This window comes from Anguilla rostrata, chromosome 9 (assembly GCF_018555375.3).
Source record: "Anguilla rostrata isolate EN2019 chromosome 9, ASM1855537v3, whole genome shotgun sequence".
Classification (NCBI taxonomy): Eukaryota; Metazoa; Chordata; class Actinopteri; order Anguilliformes; family Anguillidae; genus Anguilla; species Anguilla rostrata.
Window position 1 is genome coordinate 52,953,707 of NC_057941.1, and position 18,787 is coordinate 52,972,493.

The window sequence follows — 18,787 nt, forward strand, 5'->3', positions numbered from 1 at the left end:
TTTGGGCTAGGCCCCTTAGTTCCAGTGATGGTAAATCTTAATGCTACTGCAAACATTCACATTCTAGACGATTTTGTGCTTCCCCAGCAGTTTGGAGAAGGCCCTTTCCTGTGTCAGCATGACACTGCCCCCAAGCACACAGCAAGCTCCATATAGAAATGGTTTTGTCAAGAATGGTGTGGAAGAATTTGACTGGCCTGCACAGAGCCCTGACCTCAACCCCATCCAACACCTTTGGTATCAATTGGAAAGCCAACTGCGAGCCAGGCCTAATTGCCCAATCAGTGCCCAACCTCACTAATGCTCTTTAGGCTGAATGGAAGCAAGTCCCTGCAGCAAGTGCTCCAACGTCTAGTATAGAGCCTTCCCAGAAGAGTGGTGGTTGTTACAGCAGCAAATGGGTGGACCAACTCCATATTAATGCCCATAATTTTGGATGAGATGTTGGAGATCAGGTGTCCACATACTTTCATATGTAAATATGGTCTTCTCCTCCATGTCATGCTGAATTTTTTATTGCAGCGCATGAAGCAGAAGGACTGCAGAGAAAATTTGCACTTCCAAGACAGATGGGCATCGTCTGCTCGACTTGCGCTGATTTCCATTCGTCCACGTGCCGCGTCAGTCACGCCTCTGAGGCAGGTCATTGGTCGCTCCCCTCCCAGGTGGGGGCGGGGCTTCTTGGAAGCGCTAGCACTGCATCGATCACAAGCAGCCACTTATCATAAAAAATGTTTTTTGACACGGACCATTTGCGGGGAAAATGAGCTCCTGAGACGTAATTACAGACGGACTAGCAGGGAGACAGGAGGGGGGGGTCATTCTGAGGGGGGGGAGGGCGCAGATCAGGGCTTTAATAGAATTACAGAGCAGGCAGAGAGCATGTACTACACACACTGGCACCCTTCAGTCAAACTGTGCTGACTGTCAGGACCACACACACACACACACATGCCATACATCTGCGTACACACACTCACACACACACACACACACATGCCATACATCTGCGTACACACTCACACACACACACACACACCATACATCTGCACACACACACATGCATACACCACACATCTGCGCACATACACACATGCACACACACACACACACACCCATGTGCGCACTCACTCAAACGCACACACACCATACTGTACATGCTCACACACAGTCCATCTCTGATCTTCCTCTATTTTCCTGCCCTCCTCTTCCTCATCACGGTGTGTTCTTGTCACCCATGAATCTTTCATGGCACAGGAACCGAAAATAATCCTGAGCTCTGAGATAGGGGGGAGGAGAGGAGGGAGGGAAGGGGAGAAGGAGGGGGAGAGAGAGGGAGGGAGGGAAGGGGGAAGAGCAGGAGAGGGGGAAGGGGGAGAGCGAGGGAAGCAGAGAGAGGAGAGGGAAGGGGAAGGAGGGAGGGAGAGAGGGAAGAGGGAAGGGGAAAGGGAGGGAGAGAGGGAAGAGGGAAGGGGGAGAGGCAAACAGGGAAGGAGAGAGAGAGGGAGGCTGAGAGGGAGGGAGAGAGAGGAGGAATGAGGGAGGGAAGGAGGGAGGGAGAGAGACAGAGAGGGTGGGAGGGGAAGATATATTTGTCTCTCTGAGTCTGCACCTGTTACCACATTTCACCAGCAGGGTGGTGCTCTCTCTCTCTCTCTCTCACACACATACACACACACACACACACACACACACACACACAGACAACAGAGTGTGTTGGCCTGTCAGTCAGCATCTGTGCTACCCCCATTTAAAATGGCGAGGTTTGGAGGAGAGGGCGTTTGAAATGACGTGGTTTTGGGGAGGTTCCAGGGGCAGGCCACAGCATGTCAGTGACGATGGCTGGATAGTTCTGAGGGGTATAGATGTTTTAACAGCACGTCCTGCAGCTAACCTGTCCCCTGTGCTGCCATGGTAACAGCAGGTTACCGTGTGCACCACAAACAGCCCGTCGTCACGGGTCCTCTCCACCGCACTGTTCTCTGGGACAGGAGAGGAGAAGTGAACCGGGATTCTCTCCTCTGTCTCTCTTCCTCCCTCTCTTCCCTCGCTCTCCCTTTCCCCGGACCTCCCTCTCTCTCTCTCTCTCTCTCTCTCCCACTCTCCCATTTCATGTTCCATTAAACTGCTTCTCTGAAACATTTATGCTTCCTGACTGTTTTTCCCCTATCGTTCTCCTGCTCTGCTCCAACCTTGCTATTTTTTCCCAGGCTGTTGCTGAGCAGGGTGCAAACTGCTCTCTTAATCCCCCTTTCCCTCTCTCTCTCTCTCTCTCTCTCTCTCTCTCTGCATCTCACGGGAAGCAGGAGACAGAGAGCTGTTTGGCAGCCCGACTGGGACGGCCACAGCCCAGCAGCAGTGTGACACAGGACACATTGTGATGCAACAGAGAGACAGACGGACTCATTATGACATCACAGAGCCACCGGCCTGATCAGTCGCCGTGACAATCGCACACCCGCTGGAGCACAAGCGTTCCGTTCTGTCCAGTCGGACCCACAGCCTTGTCTCTGTCAGGGCAGGACAGTGACTCTACAGATCTGAGCGCGCTCAGTCTGAACGCGGGACAAGCCGTACACTGAAGCTACCGCTAAGCTAAAAAAGCTGCAAAACATTCAGGAAAAACTTCCTAGATCACACACTGTGTTATCTGCTCACCAATGAGACACAGGGCATCGAAGTGCTCAATACCAACATTTCAGCCAATGTGAAGGTAAAAGTCATTCTGATTGGCTGTCCCATTGTGAGAGTATGCAGTGTACGCCAGTACGCAGCGCTGAGTACTGAAATGAATATAAGGCCTCTCTTTCTGACTCAGGCTGTGACCTTTGACTTCTGACATCACTCCCCCTTACCTGTACTTCAGAGTTTGTGTGGCGAACCTCCCCCCCAACATAACAGCCCTTTCCAGTAAAATGGGTATCATTGCATCACTTAAACGCTTCCAAGAAATGAACAGGGGAGATTTGCTCATCGCTGAATGATCAGGCATGAGGGACCAGCGCTGCATTCGAACTGTCTGTCCAGCTGCGTCCTACATTCTCTCTCCATCCCTCCTTTTCTCCCTCCCTCCTTACTCTCTTATCCTCCATCCCTTCCTCACTCTCTCCATCTCTACCTCTGTAAGTCTCTTTCCCTTCCTGGCTCCCTCTGTTTCTCTCTCTCTCTACATCCCTCCCTCACTCTCGCTCTCTCCATCTCTCCCTCTGTAAGTCTCTCTCCCTTCCTGGCTCCGTTTCTCTCTCTCTCTACGTCCCTCCCTCTCTCTCTCTCTCTCTCTCTCTCTCAAGTGCATTGTTCATGCACATAATCCAAATCATGTTGTTCCAATAACTAGCAACCCCCCCCCCTCCCCACTGCACTGGCGTCAATCCCATTTTATTAACTTAATTTTAATCATTTAAAATTCAATTCCGTAGTTAAAAATACCTGTAGAGCAGGTGTCCCAGAGCCAGGTACTGCTGGGTTCTGCTTTGGCCTTAAAATCAGCAAGCAGTTCAGACCCAAAAGAACCAGGTGAGGTGAGCTAACAGGGGGCGAGCAGGTGCTTTACCTGTCTCTCCAGCCCCCCAGCCCTGCGGACACAGACCACAAAGCATTATGGGTGTTTTTAATTACAGCTCAGTTCATTTCCTCCAGTGAAATATAATTGACCACAATTGACACAGTGAGGTTTTCGTGGGCAAGACAACACTGACTGGGGTTTAGCTCACCCCCCCCCCCCACCCTGCCCACATCACTGACACCCCCCCCCGCTCGCTGCGCTGGTGCGCCTCTCCCCTAACTCACACCACAGAGCTCATATTCGTCTCAAACGCCAGCGTCGGTGCGAGACACCGCTAAGATCCCTAAATGAATTCCCCCCCCCCCCCCCCCCCCCCCCCCCCACGCTAAAGTGCAGTCAGATCACCGATAACCAGCGCAGGCCAAGCTCACGGGCTCCGGCGTCGGATTACCCACAGAGCCGCCATCTCCTATTCTCCGGAAACACCAAAAACTGTGGAACATTTTGCCTCTAAAAGGAAAAAAAAGCCCTCAGCTCCTGACACTGAGCCTAATGATTGCACTTAAGACTCAGGACCGAGCTTCAAGCGCCTGGCCACTAGAGGGAGCACCAGTAAGCCGGTGATGTGATGATGACTGTCGTTCATCGTCAAACAGCTTACTGGACGGCGATGACCGTCATTCTCTGTGACTACACAATCTGTCCAAAGACCTTCTCACGTATTCCTTTGTCAAAACAACTTTTTTATTCCAGAGTAGCCGTGTGTGTGTGTGTGTGTGTGAGTGTGTGTGTGTGTGTGTGTGTGTGTGTGTGTGTGTGTGTGAGTGTGTATGTGTGTGTGTGTGTGTGTGTGTATGCGTGTGTGTGTGTATGTGCATGTGTGTATATGTGAGTGTGTGTGTGTATGTGTTGTGTATGTGTGTGTGTGTATGTGTGTGTGTGAGATGTATGTGTGTGAGTGTGTGATGTGTGTGAGTGTGTGCTGTGTGGTGTGTGTGTGAGTGTGTGTGTGTGTGTGAGTGTGTGCGTGTGTGTGTGTGTGAGTGTGTGTGTGTGAGTGTGTGTGTGTGAGTGTGTGTGTGTGTGTGAGTGTGTGTGTGTGTGAGTGTGTGTGTGTGTGTGAGTGTGTATGTGTGTGAGTGTGTGTGTGTGTGTGTGTGTGTGTGTGTGTTTGCCGCTTTCTCAAACAGTCTCAGCATCATGTCAGCCATTACGGAAGAGCAGCTGCACAGACAGCACAAGCGGAGTGTTAAGAAATTCACTCACTCAGGCGCTGAGTAAATATCCCGCTGTATAAATTGACTGTATGTGAAGATGTGAGAGTGCGTGGCTGTGGCTGGGGTAGCTGGCTCGCTCAGCTGCCGCGTCTGCTGAACACATGAGCATAAGAGATGCAGTTTTGAGCATAAAATCAGCGCAAACACACTCAGTATCCTGGCTACCAAAGCACTCTCCTCTCTCCTGGACCTGGAGCTGGAGAAACCCTGGTCCGAAGCGCCCAAAGCCATGCTGATTTCCTCCTCCTCTCTCTGGAGGGGCAACCACGGGTCCCCACATGGACACCTGCGTCCCATTGGCCTGATCGTTTCACCCGAGCTGGATAAAGATGAGTCTGAAACGGACTCGTAGCCAGAGGCCCTGCACAAGGGGGCGGAGAGGGGCGTGGCCTCGTTACGGCCAACGTCACGTAAACTGCAGCAGCGTGGACGAGGAAAGGAGGAGAACATTCTCTCAGTTTCATCTGCGCTGGAAAATAAAACAAGAGGGACAAGAAAAATCCACAATGAAAAAAAACAAACATCCGGTTTGTCTCTCCGCTAGGGCAGGACGGCAAAAGTTAAGAAAACAGAGCTTTTGGCATTCCTTCCGCGTTACAGCTGGGGCAATCAACCCTGTCGCTGTCTCATTGAAAAACATTGAATATCCGGGTTGGCCCTCAACTGCAACCCGCTACCATGTGAATGCAGCATGACGCCGTAGCTGCGAATTTTACGGATGACTGTTACTACCGTCACGTGGAAATTGAGATCTTTGGCCCTGGCTTCCCGGTCGCCCGCTGAGCACGGGGGCCTTTGTACGTCTGCCAGTTAAGGTGCCTGTTAATTGCATAGTGATATGACGGATTTGCCATTCACTTAGTTAACTGGTTGCAAAAAAAAACCCGGCTTCAGTGTGTTTGAGGATTGAGAAAACACCGCTTCGAAACAACGACGAAGGCACAGCCCCCCCGCCCCTTCCGGCGAAAATGCACGCGTGCACCCGCGCGCTCATCCAGCCAGACACCCAAACTCACGCGCAAATTACACACCTGGGTACGCTACTCCAAACGCCTACGCGCCATTGTACAAACCGAGGAAGGATTCTTATCGCACCACACACCTGTAATAAACACCGCCAGGTTTTACTGGGAAATGTATAACGCCTATATAATACTATCAGTCCAGATGGAAACAGCTTGCCAAATTTAACCAAGTCGACATTCCTTCACCTGAAGTTGTACTTACAAACTGAGAAATCTTGACCAGATCCACATATAGTAGCTGGCATCGATTCGTTTTCTTTTCCTTTGGAATGTCTGCTTATATTTATTGCTTATTTGTGTTTGGTCTCGGGCGTATTGGAATTCGATGCTCACGAAGGCGAACCTAATGTAGGCAGATAACAACATCAGCAACAACAACAACAACAACAACAACAACGAGACGTACCTGTGTTTCTGCGGTTGGTTTCACATCCAGCCGCGAGGAGAATCTGGGATTTTCCCACAAATGGCGTGCGATGAAAAGCTGGTCGTCAATTTAAGTGTGCGGTTTTGTATACACTATTTTCAGGTATATTCATAATTTAATGTCTAATAAACCCATAACATGCGTGGTCCAATTTCATTATGAAACGACGTCAAGTCATTTTCATTGCGTATCTTGGAGATGGGAAAAAAACGAAAAACATTTCGTCTGCTCATTAAATGATGTTCATTCAAATAATTGGCCAAATACTGCACATAGCTCGCGGCGCACTAACGGCGAACTGTACCCTGACGCAGAGGGAAATAGAACTGAAAACATAATGCGATCACCGGTTATAAAAACAAACAACCAACCCGACACTCAGGATACTGAGAATACGAGAATATTCAAAAAGGGTAGTTGATAAAACCGTGGCAACGGAAAGAGAAAGAGCCGAAAGGTAGATTTCTTCGAAAATACTCGCCGTTATCTTATTTTACCATCGATTCCGTTTCTTTCATTTGACATGTCAGACTTGCCCCGGCATTAGAGCTGAAATTGAAATCCGTGGTGCAAGTCACTGCGACATTTCAAAAGAATTAGCCTAAAAATAACAACAAAAAGCCTCATTCACAAAAAAAACAAAAAAAACAATGGAGGAATATTCCGAGCCCCGGCGTTCTAGGGACGCGTCAAATTTAACGAAGGAACACAAATAAATAAACATAAATAAACACGAATTTGCTGGTTTAAGTGGTACTATTAATATTAATATTTCAGCTTCCCCGCGAGCGGCAATGGCTCAAATCCCAGGCGTGATGAAGAACCTGATGAAGATTCCGTTCTCCTACACGTCTCACTCCCCGGAATTCCAGTTTTGTCTTTTTTCTCCTCCATATTGTCGTTTTTACGGGTTGTCAATACCTGCTCGGCGTGGACACCCTTTCATTTTCACATTTTCGTTCACAATTTGCACGCTGCCCTTCTCCAACGGCTCCCCCCGTAATAACCTCCTCGCGAGTGTTTTGCCTGCGCTCGCGGTACAGACGTAAGCACGCTGTCAGCGGACCCACTCTTCTCGAGCTTCGACACGTTCCCCCGTCACTCAGAGACACGCACAGTTATCTGCACGCGGGGACATTCACGCGGATGACACACGGCAGCGGTTTCAAAAGGCACAGCTTGGTGCCAAACCATCGGCGCGAACAGAAACCCTGACAAACAAACCCATTGAAAAACCAGACAGTACCAATCGCTGACGGGGTTATTACCCACGCGCGCACACGCACTGTACCGACAGAACTGTACGCGCGGCAAAGAAAGGGATGTCTTTTTATACTCGCACTGAAATGTCCAATGTTTAAATATGAATATTGATGTTGTGAGATACTTAGACCTTGCATTACAAAATTTTAAAAATGTACACTGACTGACACTCCAGCAGCACACACAGTGCCCTCTAAAAGTATGGGGACGGTAGAGTGAAATGTGCTATTTGGGCTACATACTGTACTTTAGGCATTTGGATTTGAGACCGAAGGATTAATATGAGGCAAAGAACAGACAATCAGCTTTTATTTCATGGAATTAACATGCGTGGCTGGTTGTTTTACCATTTCACAGGAACAGTTCAGCAAACTTGCACATGCAAAACAACATCAGGGGCATGGCGGTACTTGTCTGTCATAATCAATAAGCAGTGTAAAGCTTGCATTAGTTATGTATGATGTTGCATGTGCACACATGCACAAGCATGCACACCTGCGCACACACCCACCCACCTGCACATACACACCTGTGCACACACCCACCCACCTTCACATGCACACCTGAGCACACACCCACCCACCTGCACATGTACACCTGCGCACACACCCACCCACCTGCACATGCACACCTGCGCACACACCCACCCACCTGCACATGCACACCTGCGCACACACCCACCCACCTGCACATGCACACCTGCGCACACACCCACCCACCTGCACATGCACACCTGCGCACACACCCACCCACCTGCACATGCACACCTGTGCACACACCCCACCACCTGCACATCACACCTGTGCACACACCCACCCACCTGCACATGCACACCTGGCACCACACCCACCCACCTGCACACGCACACCTGCATGACATTCAGCACACCCACCACCTTGGCAATGCACACCTGCGCATCATCCGTACCACCTGCACATGCACACTTGCGCACAACACAACCCCCTCCCACCTGCGACATGAGAACACTGGCACACGACCCACCCAGTGCCCCCCCCCCCCACCATGCACAGGCCTGCGAACAAAACATCACCCCCAATGCACATGCACACCTGCGCACCACACCCACCCAGCTTCCAAGCAAACTGCGCACACACCCACCCACTGCATGCACATGAACACACCTGCACACAACCCACACACCACCCACCTGCACATGCACACCTGCGCACACACCCACCCACCGCAATGCAACCTGCCACCACCCACACACTGGCCCCCCCCATGCACAACCTGATTTTATCATTAAGTGTCTATCTTATTCCTGTCTATTTATTCATCTGTGATTACCTGTGTGTGTGTGTGCGTGCGGGTGTGAGTGTGCGTGCGTGTGTGAGTGTGCATGTGTGTTTGTGTGTGTGTGTGCATGCGTGTATGTGTGTGTGTGTGTTTATACGCGTGCATAAACAATTTGCTGAAGTTTTATTACTCCCCCTTGCTCCAGTTGGCTGTGTCTTTATGAACAATTGGTGGATGAAAGCGATATGAGACATATCTGGGATGATTCCCCGTGACCCTCAGGTGTGCCCCCCCCCCCCCCCAAAGGGGCCTCCCCAGGGTCACAGGCTGTCAAACTGAAACAGGAGTATTTGCATCTCTCCCAAATATCATTCAGAGTGAACAAGGAATTTAACACACACTTAACATGCAGCAGCACTGCGTTTATAAAATTACTCTGGAGTCCCATAAGAGACTTTCCAAAGCAAAGCACAACCAAAGAAAACTTTTTCCTTAAATCAAGATATATCTTGTCAATAGATTATCTATCTATACAATCCAAAGACAAATTGTCTGATAGTTGGCAAGGTGAAGATGTTTTATGGTGATAGAACAGCTCAAATGGATGAGAGCCAGTAACTATTTTACACCCTACAGACCACACAGTACTACAGGAGAGCCAGTGACTATTTTACACCCTACAGGCAACATACAGTACTACAGGAGAGCCAGTGACTATTTTACACCCTGCAGGACACACACAATAAAATCTTGGGAGTGCTAGAACACGGAAGTGAGGATCTTACTGGCAGAGTCACTGACCAGAGCCTGTGGTGAGAGCCTTTACTGGCTGAAATAAAAACAAATAGTTGTTTTATATAAACCAGTGTCACCACTACAAAGATTGCGGAAGAGGCCTTCTAACTGACATGTCAGAGCTGTGATATTGCCTGAGCCCAGTGACGTCTGACTCATCAGCTAAAGGGTCACTGCTCACAAAACCAAAACAGAACATAAAGCGATGGGAAAATGGGGGTGTCACCGTCTGTGTGTCAGTTGCTGAAACCACCGGAGGCTATTTAATAGGGCGACCTGTTTTAGCCCCCCAGCTGCCCCGGGACAGCTGTCATAAAACCACGGAAAACCCGACGCTTGTGACACCTGTCCTCACACGCCCACGCGGACAAGGCCTAGCACAGGGACCTCAATCCCCTGTTCTGGAGAGCCACAGGGCCTCTAGCACAGGGACCTCAATCCCCCGTCCCGAAGAGCCCCGGGGTCTGGCCCGCTCCTGTTTTCACACTAAAATCAGCGGCAAATTTTTCCCCCCCCCAAGAAAGCGGGACAGTAACCTGCTTTAATTTATCACTTAAGTGCTGAATAACCCAGCACCCCCCGCGGGTCTCCTGGACCAACCAGTTTCTCCCGCCCAAAGTACTGGAGCTCCCGGAGGCCACCGGCGTGCTTTGTCAAGGTAACATGCAAACGGCACGCTGAGAACACCCCACGGTTTAAATTACACGTTTCGTTCTTTTCCTATTTTTAGCGCGTGGCGCCGGAAATTGAATTCAATCGGTTAGCCCGCACAAGGGGCGGAGCTACACAGTGCTGTCAATCACGACTTTGATCGAAAGACCACAGCATGACATCTCTCAAACCGTGGATTCTTTCGTTAAACGAGAATTCAAGGGTGAATTTAAGAGACGCATAGGAATCGAAAAGGGAACAAAACAATCATACAGAAATGAGAATACATAAACCGATACACAACTCGTTGTTAGTTTTTAAATCCGCTGTTAAAATATTTGGAACCCTGGTTTTTGGGGTACAAATCCACCACACGGTCAACAAAACTGAGAATACATTTAAATAGAGTCAGCAGAGCGAGAGACTAGATGTCACTATACGACTGCTAGCATCATTCAGGATCAGGGGTGTAGCACTAAATTCTGGGCCCTGTGTTTATACAGTCTCTGTGGCCACATTTTAAATTTCAGGCCAAAGCAAACTGCCCCCAGCCCCCCACTGGCCTTGGGGCCATGCGCAGTCAGTTCCACTACTGCGCTCACTGTGACGCCCCTCTTCAGGATATTGCCCTTCGGGCTCCTGATTGGCCCAAAGCAAAACCCAAGCGTCTCATTTCCAAGTCGTTGAGTTCTACGAGGCGCGCGACAGCGCTGTCAAATTCCAAGGCTCAACCAGTCCGTCCAGTTCAGAGTAACTTACACCAGTCTGTCAAGTGCAGTATAACTTTGTAACTTTTATAAATCCGTTCTTTATTTCTTTCTTTAGAAAAAATAAATCAGATGCCGCTGCCTATCCGTCTCACAACACCGGGACATTTATCAGGGGGCTAGGCTGCGTACGGCGTAGGGATTTAAACCGTGATATGGACTCGATTCACGATGAAGGCTGAGTTTGTTCCCCGGTATATCCGCCGGCCAAGACGGCCGCAGACAGTGCCGGTGGTATAGAGGGTCCTCTGTTTTCTTTGGCAGGGTAAGTGTTTCTGTGGACCAGCTGCACGCCATTTCCTGGCACGAGCCAGCTGTGTTATATTCACCGAGAACACGTGTCAGTTTGCTGTTAAAGCGTCGGCTAGTTTACTTCATAGTGCCGTAAGTTCCTGTTGGTTTTGAGCAATACCGACAGAATCGCGTCAGCCACGCTCCTGGAATTACAAACTAGTGTATTAACGTGAAAGCACTTTTCCCTCCACATCAAAATGCCCACTAGTTCAAACTAGACAATTGTTGATGAATTAATTATTTGGCCCACATAATTACATCGCGGGGGTCTGTGAATATTAACTGATGCACGTCGTTTGGACGTCTCACCCCATTGGCTCAATCAATGCCCACGACCCTTCGATTATGGCAGTTACTTGCATAAGGATTAATGAAACCAATTAGGTTTATGGGTCTGCAGCCTCCCGCATAGAACGTGGCTCTGGAATTCGGACGTAGACAGCGAGACAGTGCCACATGTTCCCAGGAGAGGACGCTGCGGTCCAAGAAGCGGTAAATAGCAACGTTACCGACGTGATTCTTAATTCCCTTTCACCCGGTGTCCCGGCCATGACGTTTAAAGGCATGGGCATGACGTTTAATGGCCAAAATAGTAGACAGACCGACGAGTTCCCTCAACAACGCTATTTATTCGGACACATCAATCATCATACGGCCAAAAAGCTACTAAACTTTTTTTAAACGACCATACTCAAGGAAAGCACAGTAACGACACCTGGCCAGAATAATAATATCAGACAATATTGCTCATTTTCACTTAAAATGTACGCTTATGTTGAGTCCGGGTGCTTTTTGTAGGGGGGGAATTACAATTCAGATTTCACAACTGAACTGGTTTGTGCGAGAAAAAAAAAAAGCAAACCAGGCAACACCAGAGAATCTTAAGAACGGCGCAAGGGTGTTCACTGCGGGGCTCCGCGTTTGATTCTGACTTCAGTCTGCAGACACAAGAGGCCAGACTTTAACCCTTTCTCAGCCGTCTTATCGCGATCTTGGCTCCGTTGTGGGAGCCGGTTTGGTTCGTTGGTTCGAGAGCGCACCTGAGCCCCAGTTGGCACCTGGCTGGCTTTCCGACGCCAGTTTTCACGGCACCCCGGCGGTTGCTTAAGCCCTGATTGGAGCTGAAGGTCAGAGCGTCGGGATGGGGCTCATAAAGCAGGTAAGTGTTCCGTGGGGGAATGGGCCCAGGGATGTCTAAGCCGCAATTTGGGTTTGCATGTTGACATGTGATGGTTAATTCGCAGGCCCAGATTACTCCTGGTTTTTAGGTCAAACAGAAACGTTCTTCATCGCAGATAGGAGCAGATTTGATTTTCCAGGTGCAACGTGAAGTAATCAAAGCAGCCAAAGTCTTGCACCAACTCTGCGATAAACGGAAACCTTTACGTTATTTGAAGGTAGCATCATTGTGGACGTAGGCTACTCACTTTAAATACTTTATAATGTGCGCAATTTGTATATAAAGGTGCAACCGTCCATATATTGCGAACTGGTGCGCGCTGGACTCTGATGGATTTGAGGGCTTGTCTGCGTGCCACCGTGTCTGCGAAGCGATCGTTATCGGCGACCGTGATTGAACTGGCCAAAGTGCAGCGAGACTTCGCGCAGATACTCGACGCGTTTCCGAGCGCGGGACGCCGTGGGACAGGGGACTCTTATTTGGGGGACAAGCGGTCCAGCCCTGACGGTGACAGGTAATGGTGGCAACCCGAGGCCCACGGGGCTGCAAGTTAGCAGGTACAGGTAATCTTACCGCAAAAAACCGAGTGGTTCGACGCGTTCATTGAGTATTTTGTAATCATTAACAGGGTAATATTTGACTCAGACATACGCTATACCTTGTAGAGACGTGTTAAAGTGCAACAGTGATTATCAAAGTGCGCTATAATTGCTGCTAGTCAACGGTGAACATAGTTTCAGACTCATAATTAAGAGACAATACTAGGTTAGTATTTTTTTTCGCAGCAGTACAGAGTACGGTATTTCTTTGAATCTTCATGTTGACCTAAGATACATGTATAGTACTTTGGCGGAGAGTAATCTGATTGTTTATGCTTTCAATCGGTCATCCGTAATGCAGTCGTCTCGATTGTTTCGGCACACTTCGCTCAAATGAATGGGCACGAGGGGTTCCACTCAGTTAGCGCTTGAACACGAATAAACGCGCCCGCGGGACCCGTGCAATACTGGAGGCTGCGTCGCTTGTCACGCGCAATCGAATGATATGTCCAGTTAAATATATATTGAGGACACACTTGTCATAAACATTAAGTATACATTTTATTTATAAAGTCGTTTTAATACAACGTTTCAAAGTTCTGAAATTATATCTATAACCAACACCACATATCTGACAGTGTGGTGATTCAGTTTTTGGATTTTTATTATTGTATAAATATGTGCACGGACTGTACATTTTGCACGACTAGCCTGTTTTGTTAACTTTTGTTGCTTGCTACTAAATTGCTCAAGGATTGCTTCGTGTAACACCCCTGCAATTTCCTTGCAACTCAAATGCAATTTAGTTGCAACCGGTTCCGAGAAGCTCAACTTCATGTAACTAATTTCATGCAACAGCCAATCAGAGTAGAGATACAGATCGGACTATGTACCTCAATTTTAATCTGCAACGTTAATTTAGCTAATATGGCGTTTCGAGGTTTCATCCTCGATCCAAAATTGGGAATACACACGAAGCTTCGCCTTTCCTTGTTTAAAGGACTGCCGGTGACATTAAGGACAAAAACGTACCGCACATTATGTTGTTGTAGTATCAACAGTATACTACAATAAACACCATTATAAAGTATCGACGCAATATCGAACGAGATTACGCACACACATTTCTGATAGGTGATTGACTGCAATATAAATCGCTTGCGAATCGTCTTGTGTAACGGTATGACATCAGAGGCAACGCCCTGCAGGCCACAAAAGTCACGTGGAAACTGATCCGTGTAACAAGACCTAATGAACTGCAGTCAGAGGCATACTCCACGCACGCACGTGCAACCAATGCGAAGTACTTTCAGTTGTGTTGTTGCAACGCACGCGCCTCCCGTTTAATTAATTCCCGTGTCAGCCGTTCAGTCGCGCGCTCGTTGCTGGGCGCGTTATTTGAGTTTGCAGTCAGGCCGATTTTTTCAGAAGTGATGGGTCGCGGATCTCAGATGGGCAGTGGGGTGCTTGCTGATCTGGGAATGTCTGTGCGTCTGATGCCCGTTTCCGTCTGCAGGCTGCTGAGATGGCGCGGGAGACGAAGCAGTGCACGGAGTTCGTGCAGAAGCTCAGCGTGCTGCAGTGGGTCCTCACCTTCCTGTTCATGGGTGAGGGCGATGGGGCGAAAAAAGGAGCGAGAAAGGGAATGAGAAAACGGAAAATGGGGAGAGATGAATGGTTTTTTTTTCAGTTTGAGAGATGAGGTTTTCTAGTGCACTGGTTATTTAAGGAATAAAACCCTTTTTAAATGAGATCTATCCATGCTCTTTCAGTGGCCAATTAGTATGTTAACATACAGTTTATTAGACCCTGACACTTCGCTCCCATAGTTTTTTTATATTATATTCCAAAAATGCACACACAAACTTCACTTTCCTTTTCTGTCCTCAAATACATGTTATATACTATGTAATAAATGCTTAGGTGAGATCCAAACTTAAGTAACGTTTTGGCAACACACACACACACCTCTTTTTCATAGCCTGACGCCTCTCTCTCTGTGCCCTGTGTTTGGTTGACAGTACCTGCTGTTCACCTGTTCACAGGTGTGGCCTGTACTGTGTTGATGATATATCTGCTGTTCACCTGTTCACAGGTGTGGCCTGTACTGTGTTGATGGTATATCTGCTGTTCACCTCTCTGTGGCTCTTCCCCGTGCTCTACACCATCTGGATGCTGATTGACTGGAACACTCCTGAGAGAGGTGCTAACAGGGACACTGCACACACGCACACACACACCCAGGCATTCAAACACACTCACACACGCATAGGTATCATCCAATCCACAGCTTGACTGCACTTCTCTCTGTGGCCACCAGGGGGCAGGCAGGTTGAGTGGGTGAAGAACTGGGCTGTGTGGACACACCTCAGAAATTACTTTCCTGTGAAGGTGAGTGAACTCGCTGTCTATAGCAAATGTTAGCTGAAGAACTTTATTGATTTTTTGCAGAAAAAAGTTACAACACTCCTGCAGATCTGAGAATTTTCAAAGAAACCTGACAAAAACTGGTGAAAAGTGGTTAGTTAAAATATTTTTTGCAATCTGCTGAAGGGTTTCAAAGGGTTGAAGTATCGGTTTCAGGTAAAAAAAAAAAGAAATAAAAAAAAAGCAGCATTTTTTTATTAGTCCTTGAGGAGATGCTTTTTGGAGATTCCCAGAAAGATTGAAATATGTCCGTGATCTAACCTCACTGCCTTGTCTTGCTCTGTGTCTTTCTCCCCGACCCTACCCCCCCCCCCCCCCCCCAGATTGTGAAGACGGCCGAGCTGAGCCCCAACAGGAACTACATCCTGGGCTCACACCCCCACGGGATCATGTGTGCGGGGGCCTTTACCTCCTTCTGCACCGGCTGCTCCGGATTCTCCCAGGCATTCCCGGGAATGCGCCCCACCCTCGCCATCCTGGCCGGGCTCTTCAAAATGCCCCTGTACCGGGAGTACCTCATGAGCGCAGGTATTGGGGTGGGGGGTACCGGGACTACCTCATAAGTGCAGGGGTGGGGGGGTGTACTGAGATTTACAGACAGTCAGGGAGGACAGGGGTGATGTAGTGACACTCACAAAACATTTTCCCCTTACCTGACCTCCTACTCATTCTTTCTCTCTGTCTTTCCCTCTCCTTCTTTTCCCTTTCTCTCTCTTCCTGTTTCTGTTTCTCTCTCTCCCTTTCCCTCCCTCCCTCTCCCCCTCTCTCCCTCTCTCTCTCCCTGTCTCCCCTCCTCTCTCCCCCCCTCTCTCCCCCCGCCCGCCCGCCCCCCCCCTCCCCTCTGTAGGCATGTGTCCGGTGAGCAGGCCCAGTCTGGAGTTCCTCCTCTCAGGGAACGGTATGGGCAACGTGGTGGTGATTGTGATAGGGGGCGCTGCTGAGTCTCTGGCTTGCTTTCCGGGGATGAACACCGTGGTCATGAGACAGAGGAAGGGCTTTGTGCGGCTGGCCCTGGAGTGCGGGTGAGGGGGTGGGGTGGGGGTGAAGAGGGGGGCTCGGGGCTCAGGTGAGAGAGGGGGTGGGGTTATGGGGTACAGGTAAGAACTCTTAAATGAAGTCACATTTTTTACTAACGTGAGTCTCTCTCCTCTCTCTCTTCCTGTCCCCGGGGACGCCCCAGGGCTGACCTGGTGCCAGTATACTCTTTCGGGGAGAACGAGCTGTTTAAGCAGGTGGTGTTCCCGGAGGGCAGTGTGATGCGCGTGCTGCAGACCGCCTTTAAGAAGGTCATGGGGTTCGCTCCCTGCCTGTTCATTGGCCAGAGCTGGGGCCTGGTGCCGTACAGCGTCCCCGTCACCACCGTCGGTCAGTGATGACGTCACCATGACACCCTTTGATATTTCATCATCCTGCGTTCTCTCGCTGTTGAATCGTATCCCATCTCCTGTCTCTCTCTCTCTCTCTCCCTTCCCCCCCCCCAGTGGGGAGCCCCATTTCCGTGCCCCAGGTCTCCCGCCCCTCAGAGGAGATGGTGGATCACTACCACAGCCTGTACATGGAGGCGCTGACTCAGCTCTTTCACGCGCACAAGACCAGCTGCGGCCTTTCTGACACCCACCAGCTCCAAATCATCTAGAGCCCCACCCTGCACCCCCTGCAGAAGGCTCGCTGAACCCCTGCCCCGTCCCGTGCCCCGTCCCGTGCCCCGTCCCGAATCGGCACATGCCACCAAAACGCCAAATCTGTACCAGAGTTTTAAACTGGGGTGCCTCGGCAGTGGTCCTGGAGACCCATAGTCCAGCATTCTCAGAGCCCAAGATGACGGTCCGTTAAACCAGATGGTTTGTGTGGCCCTGTAGGCCCTGTAACCCACCTGGCTGCCGTCTCTTCAGGTGTCATGTAAGCAGATACAGCTGCGTCTGCCGTTCGTCTTAAATGACCAATGAAAACCCCCGTGTCTTTCCTTTTTAAATTATCATCCCCTCCCATGTGTAAAGTACAACATGACTTTATATATTCAAAATCTCATTCCTGAAGTGTGTCAAGATTTTGGAGATACTTTGAACAAAATGAATGTGTTCTAGGGATTACACTTGGACTGAATATCTTCTAAGAGAATTCATGCTGTCAGGAGTCGCTGGTGCTTCCAAGAATAGAATACCCTTAATGCTCAAATAAGAACTAAAACGGCTTTAAACCAAATCTTAAGAGACAGAATGAGTATATTTAACTGCCTTTGTTGTGGTTTTGTGGTCATGAATAGGCTCCTTACTGTCACCATCTGTCTTTTGGTGTCAAATTGACAGGATTATGTGGGAGGGGCTGTGATTGGTGAATGCTGTTTCTCATAGCCAATCAGAACTTGATTTGAATGATGCTGTTGAAGAGGAATGTCTGGATGCTTTTCTCATTAGATATGAGGATATCTAGAGGGTGATTGCATCATGGTGGAAGGCTTTGTATTACGAGAACCCTTTGTGATGGAATTTAAAAATATATTCTGTGTTTCTAATCGCGGTTAAACACACTGGTTCTGTTCTGCTTTGGGAAACGCTTTACAGATCCAGCAGTGTACCTAATGTAGGAATTCAGTACCACATCTAACACTGGGAGTGTGTTGTGTGTTTGCGCTGTGTCTTCTGACTAGTTAAAAGCCAAAGATCATTCTGCTTCCCTGGGGGAGTTTCACCCATGAATATGAACATGTGTAAAAAATGCCTTAAATAATTAAATTAGACCATCTTGCCCATTTTCGCATAAAATGTATGCTTATGTTTTGCCAGAGTGCTTTTTTGTAAGGGGTATCACAACTGAAATCTCACAGCTGAACTTGTTTGCATGAAAGAAAGCAAAGCAATCAGCTGTTCAGAATCTTAAAGGGTAATTACACCCTAGCCAGGAATATAATGGCATAAAAAAATGCCTTAATTAAAACTGTGTAATCCAGGAAAATAAGTTGTGTGGTTTTTTTTTTTTTATGTTTCATATTACCTTGTTTTCTGACAGGATGAAATCGCCAAAATGTTTGTTTCTCTGCCTGTTTAGTCTGTAATTTTATTTAACTATAATTTTACCAGGTTGCCCCAGTGAGATGTTGGGATTTAGTGAAGCCTGGTCCAGTATTGCACAACGTGCCTGATACAGTACAAGCCCCACACTTACATCACTGATGGTATCAATCCGTCGCACGGTGAGGTTTTAGCCACATGACTGAAAACAAACAAGTCTGTCCAATCTTAACAGTGCTCTGATCAAGCAGCTGTGCCATCTATGAGCTGCTGAGTGGCTCATTCGGTTAAAGTGCCACGCTGTGTCGCATGGATGAGCCTCCTGGCCTCGGAGAGAAACTGGATCAGTCAGTTAGGGATTTGTTTTTTAAC

The 18,787-nt window shown here is 48.8% G+C and overlaps 1 protein-coding gene, 1 long non-coding RNA gene and 1 pseudogene across 7 annotated transcripts in view; 2 read left to right on the forward strand and 1 right to left on the reverse strand.

Moving 5' to 3' along the window:
• Positions 1-3,714, forward strand: part of LOC135264191 (uncharacterized) — a 45,998-nt gene extending 42,284 nt beyond the window's left edge. The window contains exon 4 of the long non-coding RNA XR_010332627.1: positions 2,307-3,714. This is a non-coding gene — a long non-coding RNA (uncharacterized LOC135264191). The remainder of the gene's footprint in view (positions 1-2,306) is intronic.
• LOC135264178 (neuronal tyrosine-phosphorylated phosphoinositide-3-kinase adapter 1-like) overlaps positions 1-7,461 on the reverse strand; it is a 21,679-nt pseudogene extending 14,218 nt beyond the window's left edge.
• Positions 7,462-10,662: 3,201 nt separating this feature from the next.
• mogat3b (monoacylglycerol O-acyltransferase 3b) lies at positions 10,663-18,175 on the forward strand. Of its 6 annotated transcripts, none has more exons than XM_064352912.1 (8): positions 10,663-11,232; positions 14,497-14,587; positions 15,076-15,183; positions 15,301-15,371; positions 15,731-15,935; positions 16,255-16,429; positions 16,588-16,772; positions 16,889-18,175. In XM_064352912.1, exons 2-8 carry the CDS (start codon positions 14,506-14,508, stop codon positions 17,041-17,043), a joined length of 981 nt encoding a protein of 326 aa, XP_064208982.1. In that variant the 5' UTR covers positions 10,663-11,232; positions 14,497-14,505; the 3' UTR covers positions 17,044-18,175. The 6 variants fall into 6 exon arrangements, with proteins under 6 accessions (XP_064208982.1, XP_064208983.1, XP_064208978.1 ...); XM_064352913.1 differs by lacking the exon at positions 10,663-11,232 and adding an exon at positions 11,299-12,420 and having other exon boundaries at positions 15,026-15,183; XM_064352908.1 differs by lacking the exon at positions 10,663-11,232 and adding an exon at positions 11,303-12,420.
• The last annotated feature ends 612 nt before the right edge of the window (positions 18,176-18,787 follow it).

Excerpts from the sequence above, each read along its gene's own strand:
- mogat3b (XM_064352908.1), top strand. Across the intron at positions 15,184-15,300 it reads CTGGAACACTCCTGAGAGAG|GGGGCAGGCAGGTTGAGTGG; the intron begins GTGCTAACAGGG and ends TGTGGCCACCAG. Across the intron at positions 15,936-16,254 it reads GGAGTACCTCATGAGCGCAG|GCATGTGTCCGGTGAGCAGG; the intron begins GTATTGGGGTGG and ends TCCCCTCTGTAG.